General features: G+C 46.1%; 1 protein-coding gene across 2 annotated transcripts in view; it reads right to left on the reverse strand.

Moving 5' to 3' along the window:
• Nucleotides 1–3,664: 3,664 nt before the first annotated feature.
• The window catches only part of SCARA3 (scavenger receptor class A member 3), a 72,544-nt gene continuing 55,894 nt past the window's right edge, over nucleotides 3,665–20,314 (reverse strand). For both annotated transcript variants that reach the window (XM_068280116.1, XM_068280115.1), the window contains one exon: nucleotides 3,665–7,261. In XM_068280116.1, the coding sequence (XP_068136217.1) occupies nucleotides 6,807–7,261 (455 nt within the window). In that variant the 3' untranslated portion in view covers nucleotides 3,665–6,806. The remainder of the gene's footprint in view (nucleotides 7,262–20,314) is intronic.

A 20,314-nucleotide genomic window follows, 5' to 3' on the forward strand; every position in this document is an offset into this window, starting at 1 on the left:
CAAAAAATAGCTATATATCTGTGTAATTGGTTGTAAAACCAAAACTACAAAACCATTACAAAAAAAGGTTTAATTTTTCTGAGGTGCCCGGGTTGAAAACTGTGTTGTCCCAGTTGTGTATTGGACACAATGTGGGCTGCACGACCGCTGTCTGGGACCTCCTGTTGTGTTTATTTACAGCCCTGGTATCACCGCTAGGTACCAGGGCTATTATGTCACGCTGCCTGCCTCATTGACTGCATGCTGCCACACACTCATCCTCCTCCTCCTGCTGCTGAATTTACCTCCTGCTGTCTGTGTTTTTCCACTGCCAGGGAGCACATACAATGGCGCTTCCAACATGCGTGCGCCACCAGCTATTTGTTGTTACGCTCAAAAATAGCTGCATTTCTTTAAAAAAAAAAAATGAAAAGAGAAATAAGTGAAGAAGAAAAAGACGATATAGGAGAAGATGAAGAAGAAGAAGATGAAGAAGAAGAAGATGAAGAAGAAGAAGAAGAAGATGAAGAAGAAGAAGAAGAAGATGAAGAAGATGAAGAAGATGAAGATGAAGAAGATGAAGAAGAAGAAGAAGAAGAAGAAGAAGAAGAAGAAGATGAAGAAGATGAAGATGAAGAAGATGAAGAAGATGAAGAAGAAGAAGATGAAGAAGATGAAGAAGAAGAAGATGAAGAAGAAGAAGAAGAAGACAATATAGAAGAAGAAGAAGAAGAAGATATAGAAGATAAAGAAGAAGAAGAAGAAGAAGAAGTATATACAGTACTGAACAAAATTCTGGACACAACTTCTCTTTTCACCTTTTTTTTTTTAAAGGAACATCCCCACATAATCACTTGCTGTTGTTACTTGGAAAAAAATATGTTTCTTGCATCATTCACCCTCAAAACAAGTGTTGGGAAGCTATTTAAGGCCAATTCGAATAGTCAGCTCGAATAATGAGCTCGAATACCGACTCGAATAGTGAGCTCGAAGTCCGAGGTCGAATTGAATAGTAAAATTTATTCGACTCGAATATTCGACTGACCTCGAATAATTTACTATTCGAATTCGACCAAACTCGAATTTTAAAAAGGGGTATTTGAGCACCACTGCTTATCACACCTAAACTTATCATGCCTAAACTTATCATGCCTAAACTTATCATGCCTAAACTGAGTTTAGGCATGATAAAAATGGTTATCACGCCTAAAGACTTTAACTGGGTTATCACCGCTTTGTGAATCGAGCCCTAGGGGTCCATTTGCCAGGGATCATATTACAAGTGTCGCCATCATCATGATCTTCTCACCCATAACAAATGTGGCCATAACAACAGCTGATCTGTATTAAAGGGAAGAATGGCAGGTCGTTGGGGCCCTCTACAGCTATGGACCCCCTACGGTAGCAGGAGCTGCACTCTTCTGGTTATGCCCTTCCAACATAGTCAGTCGGAAGTCCAAGAGAACTGTATTACAAAGAATCATTTTCATTTCGTCCTACAATGGTCCTTATTACTTACCCTGATTACCATGTGAATGACTTCCAAATTCAAGTTCTAACTGTGGTGGTTATCTTCTCTGAGTGTGATATCAAAGGCCAGATTTATACTTTTTCCACCCCTAGGCCAAGTATGTTAGGGCTGCCCTTCCATGTGCAGCAGTGCCCCTCCCATTCCATGTGCAGTACCCCCCCTATATGTGCAGCCCCCTCTTTCATGTGTAACATCCATGTGTTGCAGCCCCTTTCTGTCATGTACAGCTTCCTATGGACATCAGCTTCCCTTCTCACATGTCGCCCCCCATTTGCAGTCTTCTCTTTCATATGTAGCAACCCAATTTCAGGTCCAGGTGCCCCCTGAGGCTGCAAACGCCCCAAAACCCGGGCCTTTGTGGATTTCCACCGTGGAAGGATTCGATTGGTCCATTTTCAAGCTGCAGAAATTTGCATATAAACTTTGCATAGTTTGGAATTATGCAATTAATTGAATTTCACTGACCACCCTTAGTCACAACCATGCCACAATGCCAGCTGTTGTTTTTTTTAGTGGGCCATTTATTTATTTTTTAATATACAGTACAAGATTGCATTAATCTGTTTATTGCACAATTCATTTTTTTTCTTACTTTTGCTTTGTCAACAGAAATGGTGAGAATGAGAATGTCCAGGTCCTGTGAGATTCTTATCCTAGGAGGTCTAAGAGCTGAGGAGGCCATTGTCTTGATTTTTTCTTTAAAAGGAACCCAATGTAAAAGACATTTGGAGGCTGCCATATTTAGTCCCTCTTTTGTCTTGTGTTTTCCTGGGATGTTTGGTGGAGTTTGTTAATCTGAGATTATGACAATGTCTTTCTTAAACCTGATATTTTTAAGTAATTTATTTACGTTGTGGTTGGTTCCACATTCAAAGCTGCTGTACTTAATTTGACTTTCTTCACTAGAACAAGACTTTGCATATTCAGTGGCACTTTACCAGCAAGTGCTATTAAGACAGGTTTTCCAGGATTATTTCAAAGATCTATGGAGGCATTGCTGCTATTTTTAAATTACCAAAGTGCTAATTAAGATTAAAAAAAATGAACTATGTGCATTTGTCTGGAAATTTAGTAGGTCACCCCTGCTTGTAACTATGGCTATAATTTTCTATGGTCCTCGACATTGTGTACTCATTCACTGAAACAGATATAATACTAATTTCCAAAACTTGTATATATATATATATATATATATATATATATATATATATATATATATATATATATATATATATATATATATATATATATATATATATATATATATATATATATACTTTTATTTATTTTGTTTTTTTTCTTAGGTGGTTAACTATGAATACCCTTCAATAATACTATGGAGCCAGTCTTAATATTAGATTTTTTTTATATACCAAAGCCTAGACTGTCATAATTTTTTGACGAAAGTTGTCACTTTTGATTAGCACATGTTTCCCCCCGAATCATTCCATTATTTTACTAACTTTCTAGCACTCCTTGTTGTGGGCTGTTTTGACCCAAGTAAGGATTGCACATTCTGGCAACTGCATAGCAAACAATTATAAAATCAATTGTAGGCCATATTTGATGGGTTACTTAAGTTCTCCACCGTTCTGGGTCCTTTAGTGACCTTACTAAACCAGGCCCTATGTAACTATGAATTATTAGATATCCACTGTTCCAAGAAAAATAGTAGCTTAACCACTGGTTGATAAATAACATAGTCAATTCTTATGAAATGGCATCAAACTCCACAGAGCTTTGAAGATAAGAATGAACATTTCTTAGGCGCCAAAAGGATAAAAGGGACTAAATGAGCTTAAAAACCAATTTAGTAATAGAGGAGGCAATGGTGGACTTACGTCCTCTAAGCAGAACACACGACTGTAGATTTTCAGTCAAAAAACGTTTATTGGGTACTTCAAAATAAAGTGCAACGCGTTTCGCAGGTTAAACCTGCTTCCTCAGGCAATACAGATAGGAGTAAAAAAGCATCTGCTAGTAACATCAAAGCTGAGCATCTCTGTCTCACAGATTTAACCTGCGAAACGTGTTGCACTTTATTTTGGAGTACCCAATAAACGTTTTTTGACTGAAAATCTACAGTCGTGTGTTCTTCTTGGAGGAGGTAAGTCCACCACTGCTTCCTCTGTTGCCAAATTGTTTTTTAAGCTCATTTAGTCCCTTTTATCCTTTTGGCGCCTCTGTTATCCTATTGCTACATTGAGTCCATCCTAGGCAGAGGGTTGTACCCACTTCCTTCTTCTACTACAGAGAGTGACTTCTTAATCCTGAGTGGGGTCAGGACAATCTCCCCACCTGCCTTGACAGTGGTTGCCTAATGGTAACCCTGGTTTGTGAGTATTTCATTTTGAATTACTCTATAAATCTTCCATTTACCAGTACATACTACACTATATTGGGCTCTTGGTGTTCTCTTCTTCTCATTCCATTGCAAACGAGTGAACACAGATTGGTGGCTTTCCTCTTAGCATCTGAAGCTTAATTGGAGTATATAAATGCACAGTATATGCTAACATGCTTACAGGTTACATACATTCAGCATAATGTGAAGACCACCTTTGGTACACACTGAACAGTTTTCATCAAAATTCAACATAACGTTTTTCAATGCATTTCTAAACTGGTAGAGGAAATATCCATCCTAAATATCTCACATTTGGCACCTTTTTAAGGTTTTCTTTTAAACTTCCTCCTACATTTGACCTTGGTACCAGAAAATAGCCTTAAAGTGAACCCGAGGTGAAAATAAACTGATGGGGTAAACATTTTAGATACTGTATATCCTTGCATATAAGCCGACCCGCATATAAGCAGGTTTACCCTCAGAAATTAGGGAAAAGTGATTGGCTCGCATATAAGCCCCCTCCCAAGTATAGCCTACTCCCCAGTAGCTAGATGTGCCCCCAGTACAAGTCAGCACCCCTCCCCATAGCCAGATGTGCCACACGGATGATAGTTGTATCTCAAGATGCCACTAGATGGGGCCATAGCTATGAGACAGCAAATGCCACACAGGAAGAATCCTGGATCATTGCACCTCTGACACGTTGCTGGCATGCTCTGCTCCACAAGCCAGGGGACACAGGTAGCCTTGAGTAGCACACTCTGCACACCATGTTGCAGGGGATGGGGGGCCACGGACACAGCAGGGACCCAGCTGGCAAGAGCAGGATTACTAGTGCACGATCCTTATGCTCCTCTGCCAGTAAAGAAACCTGCTTCACCATCCATTCTGCTCCACTGACTCGTGTATGAGCCGAGGGAGTAACTTTTCAGTATATTTTTTGTGCTGCAAAAATTAGGCTTATACGCGAGTATATACAGTATGTTTTTATGGTTTTATTTTATGTATAAACATTTAAAAAGAAGATATAATGTTTTATTGTCTCTGTTCAATGGCAGTCTATTAAGTGTCCCAGAGCTTAAATACATGAACTATTGATCTTTTTTTATCTATCCCTTGCAGTCAGAAGCTCTTCTCTAGGAAGGAGGAAATAGTTCTATGCCTGTAATTCCTTATCAGTAGGGTTACCAGAAAAAAAAGGAACACAACATAGTTATTTGTGTGTTTGGAACTGCACATACACATGTTTATCTCATTAAGTCACATGTAGCCTCGGGTACACTTTCAATACTCTACAAACAGAGCCTCTGTCACAACACAAATGTCATAGGAAAGTGATGATCAAGGAAAAAAAAAACACAGCAGAGGTTACTAATTAACATTTAGCTAAGTGTGTGTAGTGTAAACTTGTTTTTTGTTTTTTTTACATAACTATGGCCTCAATTCACTAAGATCATGCTGGAGATAATAAGGCAAGAGAAAACTCACCTCCACACAGTAAGAGAGTTATCATATCTCTTCATTCCTTAGGCCCCGTTCACACTTGCGGTTGTCTGCCAAACGGACCGGATGACCTGACCGGATCCGGAGCGGATCCGGATCGGATCCGTACGGTTCTGATCCGGATCCGATCCGGATCCGGTCAGGTTGCATCAGGTGTTCATCAGGATGCGATCCGGATCCGTTTGGCAAAAGTTACATAAAAAACAAAAAAAATGTTGGGGTCTGGGAGGTCAGCAGAAGGGGGACCTGTGGAATCAGGCCCTCCGCTGTTTAGCACTCACCTCCACCTCCAACATGCTGCCAACATCTCCAGCTCGTGCTGCTCCACTCCAAAATGCTTGCCCATGTGTCCCCGATCCAATATCGCCGCAACAATCCTCATAGGAAGTGGGGTAGAACATCCGGATTTTTAGCCAGTGTGTTGTGCGCTATCCGGTTCTCATTGATTTGTATTGGCCGGATGGTGCAGTCCGGCTCCGCCCCGGATACGGCTACCGGAGGAGCCGGACCAAAAAATAGCGCATGTTGGAACGGACGCCGGAGTCCGGATCCGGTCCGGCTCCGGTCCGGACGAAACGGACGCATGTGAACGGTGGCATAGACTTACATTGCTATGCCGTGCGTCCGTTTCGTCCGTTCCGCATGCGGTGCGGCTCCGGCACGGCGATTCCGGATAGCCACCGCTAATGTGAACCGGGCCTTACGTTACCTCTTCTGTGGTTAATTTACCTCCTCTGTAGTTATTTTCACACGCAGTTAATGAACAGCCTGTCTTTAACTCTGGAGTTATTTTAAGGATTAAAGAGTTTACTTAAAGACAGAAGAGTTAACTTTAGGTTTGCCTGAGGTAAAATGTTTCCTGAATATTACATGCCTTATCACCATGGTAACAACTCTAGAAGAGTTATTAAAGACAGGAAATAAGCTTAGTGAATTGAGGCCATTGTGTTTAAAGAACCATAAAGCTTATGAAAAATAATTATGAAAAAGACTGTGAAGTCTTTTCCAAAGAATGCCACTAATCTTCAACTCCAATCCCTCATAACCTTGATATAATACAGTTCTGAAATGCTGTATGCAAACAAGTGCACCATATACTTCAAAATCAAGCAGAAACAGTTAACGATGTGAATACTCAGATTACAGAAATTCAGATTTTTATCAGAATTTGTAAATGACTTCCCTTTTGCTATAATACTGAAGATGCTGCTCTCTCGCCTATGTAATATGGAAAATTATGGTGTTTTAAAAGTACGTGTCCATAAATGATATTCCATAGGCACAGTTTTGTGATGAGCTGCAATTCCCACCCAGCGGTGTTCCTTTTCTTACTTACTAAGTTTATTTCATTGTTGGAGGAGTATGGACCTTAACTTCCAGTTGTATGGTCGTACATTAAGATGTACCTTTGTGTAGTCAGCAAGAAGAGTATTTCCTGTTTTACATTCAGTTTTGGACAGCAGATTCACCTTTTGGCCCAGCAGGACCAGGAAAACCACGAGGACCCGGAAGGCCCGCTTCTCCTTTGGATCCCCTTGGTCCCGGAAGTCCTTGTATTCCTGCATTTCCTGGAAGTCCTGGCACTCCAGGAAGCCCTGGAGGTCCTTTATCAGCTGGAGGGCCTTCAGGTCCTGGAGGACCTACATCACCTTTAGAGCCTTTCGGACCTTTTGGCCCTGGTGGACCCATACTGCCTTTGTCACCTTTGATACCGGATGTACCTTTAATTCCAATAGAACCTTTCTCTCCAATAGGTCCAGGATCACCAGCCAATCCCCTTGGCCCCTGAGGGCCTGAATCTCCTAGTTCACCTTTGTCACCTTTCTCTCCTTTGACACCAATGGACCCCTTGGCTCCTAGGTCACCTTTGAAACCTCTTGGACCTGGTGGACCTGGTGCACCTGTTAAGACAATATTACTATCAGTAGACTTACACAGTTTATAACAATATTACACGCAAGCAAACATGATCAGTCTTTGTATTCATCATGTGCCTCCATCATTCTCAAGAAAAAAAGGGGAAATCAAGGGTGGAAAACAACATTCGAGAGCCAAATATGTGTAGTAAGTAGAGGAGAATTGGACAATTAGAATATATAGGTGGTCTGCTAATTATTATTATTATTTTTATTATTATTATTGTTGATTTATATAGCGCCAGCATCTTCTGTGGCGCTGACCCGGGGTCACAATTGGTGATCACACTGAATATGCAGGTAAGGAGAACTATTCGGACATCACTTGGGTTAAAAAGCTGCTCTCTGTAAAATAGGAAATTACCCACCATCATTCTCAGCCTCTACAGAAAGGTGTCAAACTCAATCACGGAAGGGGCCAAAATCTAAAACAGTCTCAGTTACGGGCCAAATTTATTAAGATTTAATATTTATTGAACAGTCTCAAACTAAGTGGCATAACTATAGCAAATATGGGAGGCCAGCTCCTCCCCCTTCTGCAGAGTAGAGCAGTGGAACAGTTTAATATTTACCTGCCCCAGTGCTGCTTCGGCAGAAAAGGATCAAGATGAAATGTGGCCAAAGGCAATATGCTAGCCTTCACTTCCCTCATAGTCTTTTTGGTAAGTGGAGGTGGTGGGGAAAGGGTATGTGGGGACGGGAGTGTTCACCGGGCACACTAGAGGGTTTGGTTCCCATGCTAATTGTGCTGGGGGTCCCATGGTTTTTTGCTGCACCGCACCTCAAACTGACAATGTTGCAACCAGAAGCAGTGTCACTGGTGTGCTCCTCTGGAATGGAAGGCAGTGTGCTGTCATTTTTACTGCTTACAATGATGAACATTTAAAGCTCTGGAGGGCCTCATAAATTGGCAAGGAGGCCTGCCCTCAGTCTGCAGGCCTTGTGTTTGACTCCTATGCTCCACAGGAAATAATATACTCAGTAGATGTTTGTGGCAGTTATCTATGTAGTTTATTTCTATACTATATATTGGCCACTGGCCAGTACTGGCACACTCATGGACTGGAGTAGGGTCTACACCAGGGCTCTGCATTCCGAAAATTCCTTCCCTTCCTGCAGAGTTGTAAGCGGAAGGAAACCAGGGGTTACCACTCACCTACTCGCTGCTTCCTGCATCCGGTCTCCAAAGGGTGTCATGTGACACACGTCACATGATACACCGTCAGGACATGCCAGCGCGCAATACGCTCCTGACAGCATCTTATGGGATGCCCTGCGGCCATAGAGACCCGACACAGGAAGCGACACAGGAAGCGGTGAATAGGTGAGTGTTAACCTTTGGCTTCCTTCTGCTCACGACTCTGCAGGGAGGGAGGGAGTAGAAGAATCTGGGCACCTCCACCTACCGGCGGGCAGGGTGTGCAGGGCATGCCGGCCGGATACAGACGTAGTTTGCCCAGCGCTGGTCTACACTCACAGGGACAAGTTATCTTCTGTGTCTACTAGTTCAAATTCTAAAGAAAAAGCATTCCACATTTTCAAAGCCTTCAGTAAAGAACCATTTCCACAAATGCAGATGAAGCCTTTTTACCTTCAATGGTTGTCATTCTGTGTTTGGTGAGGACCTTAAAGTGATCATTTTTTTACGTAATCTTTTTGTATACTGCCATTGATATGGATATTGTGCATTGTAATCCCCAATTCTCAAGAGTAAATACATCTATTTTAACAAGCCTATTTTCCATTGCTTTCCTCTTATTGCGGTTTGCCTCAGAAACACAAAGCATTTTACTGGTATATACATTACATGTTCCTGCCTTGAGTTTATAACATCAACCCTCCCTGAGGAACAGTTCCAAAATTGTAAACTAGTATAACGAACTCAATTTGACACTATTTTTAGCTACTGGATTTTTTCTTAAATATAGCTTCTGTCTAAATACAGGTTGCTGTACACTATAATTTTTATATCGGTTACTCAACTATTTAGATTTAAACATGCTTCATAATAACCGGAGAAAAAATATATTTCAAAATAATTCTTGTTAGCAGGCCATAACTTGTATCAATCTAGCTTATGTACAGATAGATAGATAGATAGATAGATAGATAGATAGATAGATAGATAGATAGATAGATACCAACTCCAAACATCTCTGTAACTACAGTAGTGATAATGTACAATATTTGCTGAAATAACCCTATTTACTACCCCTGCCTGTTGGACCAGTGGCATAGCACTAGGGGATGCAGAGGTTAAGGCCACACCAGAACTCCTGGACTAGAGGGGCCCTATGGGGCCCTCCTTCAGTCACTGCATGAGTACTTTATTGGTGCTGTAGTGATAATGACCACCTCTAATTGTGCTTTAATAGGGGTGATCATTCCTTCCTGCCAGGTCCATCTCTGTCTATCCCTGCCTGTTTCCAGTTGTGTACCTGTGTTCCCATTCTCCGATCAGTGCACTAGGGGGGCGACGATGAGAACCTGCATGGGAGCGCACACGAGCGCGCGTGGCAGGTATGTATATCTATGCCCCCGGAGCACAGATAATATACTGGACGTGGTCCAATAACCAGTTCACTTTATCTATTGTATTGGTAGATAAAGTGAAGAACATATTGACTGGGATCTTTCCAAAGTGTTGTTGCATGATACGTTGAAGTCCATTGATAGTTATAAGAGATCAATTGTTCCCCAATGGTTGATAGCTGCTAAAAGTTTGATTCCAATTAAGTGGAGATGTCAAGATCCTCCTACCATTAGAGAGTGGATAGGTAAAGTTAATGTATTGAAGGGTATTGAGAATCAGATTGCTCTTCAGCAGGATAAGTTTGGGTCCTTTAAAAGTGGGGAAAATGGGCGGAGTTTCAAGACTGCAGAGTATGGGGGAGATGTTGGGGAGGGGTTTCTTGAGTTAGGATTTCTTATATGTTATCTGGCGTAGGAATATATTGTCGTTTGTAGCAGAGCCGTCTCACCCACCAGGCAGCTATAAATTCCTGCCTAGAGTGGCAGGAGGAGCCAGGAGCGCTGCTGAGAGTTGAGAGAATAAATGCCTCTCAGCCCACTTAGGTTTCAGTTTACACAGCAGCAGCTAACAGCAGCGCCTGACTGGACTCACAACTGATTCACTGACTGATTAATTCAGTTCCTTCAGCTCAATGATTCAAAGAACCACAGTACTGAGTTAGTGAGAGGAGGCTCGGAGTACAGCATCAGCTTCTGAGTCCTGACTCTTCACTCTGATTCACTGATTCATTCAGTTCCTCTCTCTCTGCTACTGGTAACCGAGTGGCTGTAGAGACTGAGCATAGCAGGATTAGCAGCCAGGCATGGACTGCCCCCCAGGCTTTTATTCAGTGATTTAGGGATGGTCTGGTGTATTCAGGTTTGTTGATGTAAGGCAATGTGAAACACTAGGCTAGCTGATAAAAGTGCAATTAGAGGACAGGCAAGCTGGTAAATATACACAGCATGATGCAGAGTAGTGATGCTCAAATACCCCTTTTTAAAATTCGAGTTTGGTCGAATTCGAATAGTAAATTATTCGAGGTCAGTCGAATATTCGAGTCGAATAATTTTTACTATTCGATTCGACCTCGGACTTCGAGCTCACTATTCGAGTCGGTATTCGAGCTCACTATTCGAGCTCACTATTCGAGCTGACTATTCGAATTGGCCTTAAATAGCTTCCAACACTTGTTTTGAGGGTGAATGATGCAAGAAACATCTTTTTTTCCAAGTAACAACAGCAAGTGATTATGTGGGGATGTTCCTTTAAAAAAAAAGGTGGAAAGAGAAGTTGTGTCCTTAATTTTGTTCAGTAGTGTTACTGTATATACTTGTTCTTCTTCTTCTTTATCTTTCTTCTTCTTCTTCTAGATCTTCTTCTTCTATATCTTCTTCTTCTTCTTCTATATTGTCTTCTTCTTCTTCTTCTTCTTCTTCATCATCTTCTTCTTCTTCTTCTTCATCATCTTCTTCTTCTTCTTCATCTTCATCTTCTTCTTCTTCTTCATCTTCTTCTTCTTCTTCATCTTCTTCTTCTTCTTCTTCTTCATCTTCTTCATCTTCTTCTTCTTCTTCATCTTCTTCATCTTCTTCTTCTTCTTCTTCTTCATCTTCTTCTTCTTCTTCATCTTCATCTTCTTCATCTTCTTCTTCTTCTTCATCTTCTTCATCTTCTTCTTCTTCTTCATCTTCTTCTTCTTCTTCATCTTCATCTTCTTCTTCTTCATCTTCTTCTTCTTCATCTTCTTCATCTTCTTCTTCTTTTTCATCTTCTTCATCATCTTCTTCATCTTCTTCTTCATCTTCATCTTCTCCTTCTCCTTCTTTTTCAATATCGTCTTCTTCTTCTTCACGTATTTCTCTTTTCAATTTTTTTTTTAAAGAAATGCAGCTATTTTTGAGCGTAACAAATAGCTGGTGGGCGCACGCATGTTGGAAGCGCCATTGTATGTGCTCCCTGGCAGTGGAAACACAAAGACAGCAGGAGGTAAATTCAGCAGCAGGAGGAGGAGGATGAGTGTGTGGCAGCAGGCAGTCAATGAGGCAGGCAGCTCGCCGTGACATAATAGCCCTGGTACCTAGCGGTGATACCAGGGCTGTAAATAAACACAACAGGAGGTCCCAGACAGCGGTCGTGCAGCCCACATTGTGTCCAATACACAACTGGGACAACACAGTTTTCAACCCGGGCACCTCAGAAAAATTAAACCTTTTTTTTTTTTTTTTAATGGTTTGTTTGGTTTTGGTTTTGCAACCAATATAGCTATTGTTTGACGTAATAGCTGGTGGCAGAGTGGCAGCAGAAGGTAATTCTGTGTACCCTGGCAGTGGGAAACACAGACAGACAGCAACAGCAGCAGGAGGAATGGAGGAGTAATGTGAGCAGCTATTGTTTGACGTAATAGCTGGTGGCAGAGTGGCAGCAGAAGGTAAATCATCTGTGTACCCTGGCAGTGGGAAACACAGACAGACAGCAGCAGCAGCAGCAGGAGGAGGTATGGAGGAGCAGTGTGAGTGTGGCAGCAGGTAGGCAGCGTGACATAATAGCCCTGGTACCTAGCGGTGATACCAGGGCTGTAAATAAACACAACAGGAGGTCCCAGACAGCGGTCGTGCAGCCCACATTGTGTCCAATACACAACTGGGACAACACAGTTTTCAACCCGGGCATCTCAGAAAAATTAAACCTTTTTTTTTTTTTTAATGGTTTGTTTGGTTTTGGTTTTGCAACCAATATAGCTATTGTTTGACGTAATAGCTGGTGGCAGAGTGGCAGCAGAAGGTAATTCTGTGTACCCTGGCAGTGGGAAACACAGACAGACAGCAACAGCAGCAGGAGGAATGGAGTAGTAGGCGAGCAGCTATTGTTTGACGTAATAGCTGGTGGCAGAGTGGCAGCAGAAGGTAAATCATCTGTGTAGTGTACCCTGGCAGTGGGAAACACAGACAGACAGCAGCAGCAGCAGCAGGAGGAGGTATGGAGGAGCAGTGTGAGTGTGGCAGCAGGTAGGCAGCGTGACATAATAGCCCTGGTACCTAGCGGTGATACCAGGGCTGTAAATAAACACAACAGGAGGTCCCAGACAGCGGTCGTGCAGCCCACATCGTGTCCAATACACAACTGGGACAACACAGTTTTCAACCCGGGCACCTCAGAAAAATTAAACCTTTTTTTTTTTATGGTTTTTTGGTTTTTGGTTTTACAACCAATATAGCTATTGTTTGACGTAATAGCTGGTGGCAGAGTGGCAGCAGAAGAAGGTAATTCTGTGTACCCTGGCAGTGGGAAACACAGACAGACAGCAGCAGCAGGAGGAGGAATGGAGGAGTAGGCGAGCAGCTATTGTTTGACGTAATAGCTGGTGGCAGAGTGGCAGCAGAAGGTAAATCATCTGTGTACCCTGGCAGTGGGAAACACAGACAGACAGCAGCAGCAGAAGGAGGAATGGAGGAGTAGGCGAGCAGCTATTGTTTGACGTAATAGCTGGTGGCAGAGTGGCAGCAGAAGGTAAATCATCTGTGTACCCTGGCAGTGGGAAACACAGACAGACAGCAGCAGCAGGAGGAGGAGGAATGGAGGAGTAGGCGAGCAGCTATTGTTTGACGTAATAGCTGGTGGCAGAGTGGCAGCAGAAGGTAAATCATCTGTGTACCCTGGCAGTGGGAAACACAGACAGACAGCAGCAGCAGGAGGAGGAATGGAGGAGTAGGCGAGCAGCTATTGTTTGACGTAATAGCTGGTGGCAGAGTGGCAGCAGAAGGTAAATCATCTGTGTACCCTGGCAGTGGGAAACACAGACAGACAGCAGCAGCAGGAGGAGGAGGAATGGAGGAGTAGGCGAGCAGCTATTGTTTGACGTAATAGCTGGTGGCAGAGTGGCAGCAGAAGGTAAATCATCTGTGTACCCTGGCAGTGGGAAACACAGACAGACAGCAGCAGCAGCAGCAGCAGGAGGAGGTATGGAGGAGCAGTGTGAGTGTGGCAGCAGGTAGGCAGCGTGACATAATAGCCCTGGTACCTAGCGGTGATACCAGGGCTGTAAATAAACACAACAGGAGGTCCCAGACAGCGGTCGTGCAGCCCACATTGTGTCCAATACACAACTGGAACAACACAGTTTTCAACCCGGGCACCTCAGAAAAATTAAACCTTTTTTTTTTTTAATGGTTTGTTTGGTTTTGGTTTTGCAACCAATATAGCTATTGTTTGACGTAATAGCTGGTGGCAGAGTGGCAGCAGAAGAAGGTAATTCTGTGTACCCTGGCAGTGGGAAACACAGACAGACAGCAGAAGGGCAGTACACAGCAGCCCACTGTAGGTGTAAAATGTGTGGCTGCAGGCGACGTAATAGTCAAAGTGAACCAGGCTGGCTTAGTGAGCAGGAGCCAGGAGGTGGTAAAGGGTGGTAAGGCACATTAACGATGGTTCCGGCAGCCAGTTCATGTCCCCCTCTCGCCGACAACAGGGGCCAGGAACTCGCCTTCCACCCACGCCTGGTTCATCTTGAGAAACGTCAGTCTGTCCACAGACTTGTGAGACAGACGTGAGCGTTTCTCGGTGACCACGCCACCAGCTGCACTGAAGCAGCGCTCGGACAGCACGCTGGAAGGGGGGCAGGACAGCACTTCCAGGGCGTACTGCGCCAGCTCGCTCCAGATCTCCATGCGCTTGACCCAATACTCCATGGGATCAACAGGGGCATCGCTGTCAAGCCCGCTGTACGACCCCATGTAGTCAGCCACCATGCGGGTCAGGCGCTGGCTGTGACCGGAGGAGGATGCTGCTGCATGCATCTCCTCTCTAGTCACTGCTGCCGGAGCCTCTACAGTCCTGTAGAGCTCGTGGCTGAGAGACAGCAGGTCTGTGGGGCGCTTGCTGCTGCTGGATGCAGGCACCTGCTGCTGCCTCTGTGCTGGCTGCTGGACAGTGGGGGTGGAAGGCTGGGGGAAGGCTTCCTCCAAGCGCTCAACAAGGGCCTGCTGCAAGCTCCTTATTTGTTGCGCTGGGTCTCCTCCTGCAGGCGGCAGGAACTGGCTCAACTTCCCCTTGAGGCGTGGGTCCAACATCATGCTGATCCAGATGTCCTCCCTCTGCTTCATCTGGATCACCCTGGGGTCCCTGCGCAGGCACGTCAGCATGTGCGCTGCCATTGGGAAGAGGCGGGCCACGTCTGCTGGCACATCAACGTCAGTGCTGTCCTCATCCTCCTCCTCTGCCGCCTCATCCTCTCTCCACCCCCGCACCAACTCAGCTGCGCTGTGCTGATCCCCCTCATCAGCAGCCAGGTCAGGGACCTCCACCAAGTCCTCCTCCTCCTCCCCCTCAGAGGTGGACTGCGCATCTGGTTGCCGCTCCTGCTGGTCCAAGGCTGCCGCTCCCTGTTCCAGCAAAGCATCGAGGGCCCTGTTCAGCAGAGAAACCAGGGGCACCCACTCGCAGACCATAGCATGGTCCCTGCTCACCATGTTTGTGGCCTGCAGGAAGGGAGCCAGCACTAAGCACACCTGCTGCATGTGCCTCCAGTCATCATCGGGGACGATGGACGGGATGTTGCTGGTCTTGTCCCTTCTCTGAGCTGCGGAAACAGTGGCCAGGGCAAGGTACTGTTTGACAGCGTGCCTCTGTTCAACCAGACGCTCCAACATCGCCAGGGTGGAGTTCCAGCGAGTCGGAACGTCAAGGATCAGCCGATGGCGTGGCAGATCCAGCTCCTTTTGCACGTCTTCCAGGCTCGCACAGGCTGCAGCCGAGCGCCGGAAGTGACGCACAACATTCCTTGCCGTTTCCAGCAGTTCGCCCATCCCCTGGTAGGTGCGCAGGAACTTCTGCACCACCAGGTTCAGCACGTGGGCAAGACAGGGGATGTGGGTCAGGTTTCCCCTGTCTATTGCGGCAACCAGATTGGCCCCATTGTCGGCCACCACCTCTCCGACTCTGAGGCCTCTGGGGGTCAGCCAAATCCTCTCCTGCTCCTGGAGTTTGGCCAACACATGGGTTGCCGTCAGCTTGGTCTTCCCAAGGCTGACCAAGTGCAGCAGCGCTTGGCAGTGGCGGGCCTTCACGCTGCTGCTGAGGCGGGGGGTTTGGCCAGGTGTGCCGGAGGATGGCAGAGGATCGGAGGAACCTGCTGCAGTTCCCCTGACCCTGCGGGGTGGCACCACCCACTGTGTTGCTGCTGCTGCTGTGCCCGCTGCTGCTCTCCCATCCTCACCCCCTTCCACCAAGCTGACCCAGTGGACAGTGAAGGACAGGTAGCGGCCTGTCCCGAAGCGGCTGCTCCAGGAGTCCATGGTGACGTGGACCCTTTCACCAACCGCGTGCTCCAGCCCTCGCTCCACATTGGCCATCACAAAGCGGTGCAGTGCAGGAATGGCCTTGCGGGCAAAGAAGTGTCTGCTGGGGAGCTGCCAGTCTGGGGCTGCGCAAGCAAGCAGCGCACGAATGTCGCTCCCCTCCTGCACGAGCGTGTACGGCAGGAGTTGGGAGCACATGGCCCGTGCCAGCAAGCCGTTCAGCTGCCGCACGCGACGGCTGCTGGGAGGCAGAGCCCTAACCACCCCCTGGAAGGACTCGCTCAAAAGGCTCTGGCGTGGCCTTTTGCTGACACGGGAATCAGCAGACACAGCAGAGGAGGCCACTGAGGACTGGCTGCCAGAACAGGCCTCAGTGTCGGCGGCAGGAGTTGCAGAGGGGGGAGGAGCAGTGCGTTTCCGCACTCCTGCTGGTGCTGCTGGAGGAGCAGGAGGGCGGGTGGCTGCTGTTGCTGCTGCTGCTGCTGAAGGCTGTGCAGTGATGGGTGTGGTGCCACTGCCAGCAGCAGATGCCTTCAGCCTCTGGAACTCCTCATGCTGGTGGAAATGTTTAGCCGCAAGGTGGTTGATGAGCGAGCTGGTGCTGAACTTTAAGGGGTCTGCACCTCTGCTCAACTTCCGCTGACAGTGGTTGCAAGTGGCGTACTTGCTGTACACAGTGGGCATGGTGAAAAACCGCCAGATTGGTGACAGAAACTTCCCCCTACGGCATGGAAGCGCTGCTGCCTGTCTCCCTGTGGTGGTTGGGGGGGGGGCTTGGGTGCGGCTGGTGGTGGTACTGGCTGATGCTGCTGCTGCTGCTGCTGAGCCTGAGACACCAGCAGGCTGTGGGACGCTGCCAATGCTTGCAATGATGCGCCTCCTTGCAAGGCCCACAAGCGCATCCTCCTCCTCCTCCTCAGAGCTGCTGAGGACGACATCCCCTGGAGGTGGTGGCACCCAGTCTCTGTCTGTCACCGGGTCATCATCATCCTCCCCCTCCTGAAACATGTCCTGCTGGGATGAGGACCCCCCAAACTCCTTTCCTGATGCATGGATGGGCTGCTTGACTGTCGCCACAGTCTTGCTGTCCAATCCCTCATCCCCCAAAGTGCCCATCAGCATCTCCTCCTCAAGATCGCCAACAACAGCAGACAATTTACTCATGATGCCTGGGGTCAAAAGACTGCTGAATGACAGGTCGGCGAGTGACGGTGAACTGGCCTCCTCCCCAGACCCTGCTGGGCGGCTGCTGCGAACAGGGGTGGTGGTGGTGGTGGTGGTGGTGGTGCGGGTGGAGGCCTCGGATGCAGAGCTGATGGCGGGCTGCTCATCCTCCGTCATGAGTTGCACCACAGTGTCTGCATCCTTTTCCTCAATGGGACGTTTCCGACCCGGCTGGAGGAAAATGGGAGCAGGTGCTACACGCTGCTGCTGCTGTGTCTCTGCAGCGTGAGTTGCAGATGCTCCTGCTGGGCGGCGCCCAAGGCGTCCACGGCCAGTGGCTATGGGAGGAATGTTAGCCACTGACGCTGCTGCTGCTGCTGCGGAACTGTGCATGGTGGCGCGCCCGCGGCCGCGGCTTGCCACAATGCTGCTCCCTCTCCTCCTGATTCCCTTGCTGCCCTTCCCCTTGCCCAAACCGCGCTGGCTGCCACTTCCAGACATCTTCAATGTTTTGGGCGTATAGACAAAAGTTTTTTAAAAGGGCGGGTGAAAAGTGGGGTACTTTAATGGAGTGGGTTGGTTGGTGAGGTGACTGAGTGAGTGTCCCCTAGTACAGTAAGTAAGTAGTAACAGTCAGGAAGTACAACTAGCAGTTACAATAATCAGTAGTAATCACAAGTAAATTTAGTGTGTGTACACTCAGACAGTGAGTGCACGCACGCAGGAGCTAGTAGCCTATGAACACAGTGACTGAGTGTCCTAGACTCCTAGTACAGTAAGAGTAAGTAGTAACAGTAAGTAGAACTAACTAATTACAATAATCAATCAGCGATCAGAAGGAAATGGAGTGTGGGTGGTGTGTGTACACTCAGACAGTGAGTGCACGCACGCAGGAGCTAGTAGCCTATGAACACAGTGACTGAGTGTCCTAGACTCCTAGTACAGTAAGAGTAAGTAGTAACAGTAAGTAGAACTAACTAATTACAATAATCAATCAGCGATCAGAAGGAAATGGAGTGTGGGTGGTGTGTGTACACTCAGACAGTGAGTGCACGCACGCAGGAGCTAGTAGCCTATGAACACAGTGACTGAGTGTCCTAGACTCCTAGTACAGTAAGAGTAAGTAGTAACAGTAAGTAGAACTAACTAATTACAATAATCAATCAGCGATCAGAAGGAAATGGAGTGTGGGTGGTGTGTGTACACTCAGACAGTGAGTGCACGCACGCAGGAGCTAGTAGCCTATGAACACAGTGACTGAGTGTCCTAGACTCCTAGTACAGTAAGAGTAAGTAGTAACAGTAAGTAGAACTAACTAATTACAATAATCAATCAGCGATCAGAAGGAAATGGAGTGTGGGTGGTGTGTGTACACTCAGACAGTGAGTGCACGCACGCAGGAGCTAGTAGCCTATGAACACAGTGACTGAGTGTCCTAGACTCCTAGTACAGTAAGAGTAAGTAGTAACAGTAAGTAGAACTAACTAATTACAATAATCAATCAGCGATCAGAAGGAAATGGAGTGTGGGTGTGTGTACACTCAGACAGTGAGTGCACGCACGCAGGAGCTAGTAGCCTATGAACACAGTGACTGAGTGTCCTAGACTCCTAGTACAGTAAGAGTAAGTAGTAACAGTAAGTAGAACTAACTAATTACAATAATCAATCAGCGATCAGAAGGAAATGGAGTGTGGGTGGTGTGTGTACACTCAGACAGTGAGTGCACGCACGCAGGAGCTAGTAGCCTATGAACACAGTGACTGAGTGTCCTAGACTCCTAGTACAGTAAGAGTAAGTAGTAACAGTAAGTAGAACTAACTAATTACAATAATCAATCAGCGATCAGAAGGAAATGGAGTGTGGGTGTGTGTACACTCAGACAGTGAGTGCACGCACGCAGGAGCTAGTAGCCTATGAACACAGTGACTGAGTGTCCTAGACTACTAGTACAGTAAGAGTAAGTAGTAACAGTAAGTAGAACTAACTAATTACAATAATCAATCAGCGATCAGAAGGAAATGGAGTGTGGGTGGTGTGTGTACACTCAGACAGTGAGTGCACGCACGCAGGAGCTAGTAGCCTATGAACACAGTGACTGAGTGTCCTAGACTCCTAGTACAGTAAGAGTAAGTAGTAACAGTAAGTAGAACTAACTAATTACAATAATCAATCAGCGATCAGAAGGAAATGGAGTGTGGGTGGTGTGTGTACACTCAGACAGTGAGTGCACGCACGCAGGAGCTAGTAGCCTATGAACACAGTGACTGAGTGTCCTAGACTCCTAGTACAGTAAGAGTAAGTAGTAACAGTAAGTAGAACTAACTAATTACAATAATCAATCAGCGATCAGAAGGAAATGGAGTGTGGGTGGTGTGTGTACACTCAGACAGTGAGTGCACGCACGCAGGAGCTAGTAGCCTATGAACACAGTGACTGAGTGTCCTAGACTCCTAGTACAGTAAGAGTAAGTAGTAACAGTAAGTAGAACTAACTAATTACAATAATCAATCAGCGATCAGAAGGAAATGGAGTGTGGGTGGTGTGTGTACACTCAGACAGTGAGTGCACGCACGCAGGAGCTAGTAGCCTATGAACACAGTGACTGAGTGTCCTAGACTCCTAGTACAGTAAGAGTAAGTAGTAACAGTAAGTAGAACTAACTAATTACAATAATCAATCAGCGATCAGAAGGAAATGGAGTGTGGGTGGTGTGTGTACACTCAGACAGTGAGTGCACGCACGCAGGAGCTAGTAGCCTATGAACACAGTGACTGAGTGTCCTAGACTCCTAGTACAGTAAGAGTAAGTAGTAACAGTAAGTAGAACTAACTAATTACAATAATCAATCAGCGATCAGAAGGAAATGGAGTGTGGGTGGTGTGTGTACACTCAGACAGTGAGTGCACGCACGCAGGAGCTAGTAGCCTATGAACACAGTGACTGAGTGTCCTAGACTCCTAGTACAGTAAGAGTAAGTAGTAACAGTAAGTAGAACTAACTAATTACAATAATCAATCAGCGATCAGAAGGAAATGGAGTGTGGGTGTGTGTACACTCAGACAGTG

The sequence above is a fragment of the Hyperolius riggenbachi genome, chromosome 4, assembly GCF_040937935.1.
Source record: "Hyperolius riggenbachi isolate aHypRig1 chromosome 4, aHypRig1.pri, whole genome shotgun sequence".
Classification (NCBI taxonomy): Eukaryota; Metazoa; Chordata; class Amphibia; order Anura; family Hyperoliidae; genus Hyperolius; species Hyperolius riggenbachi.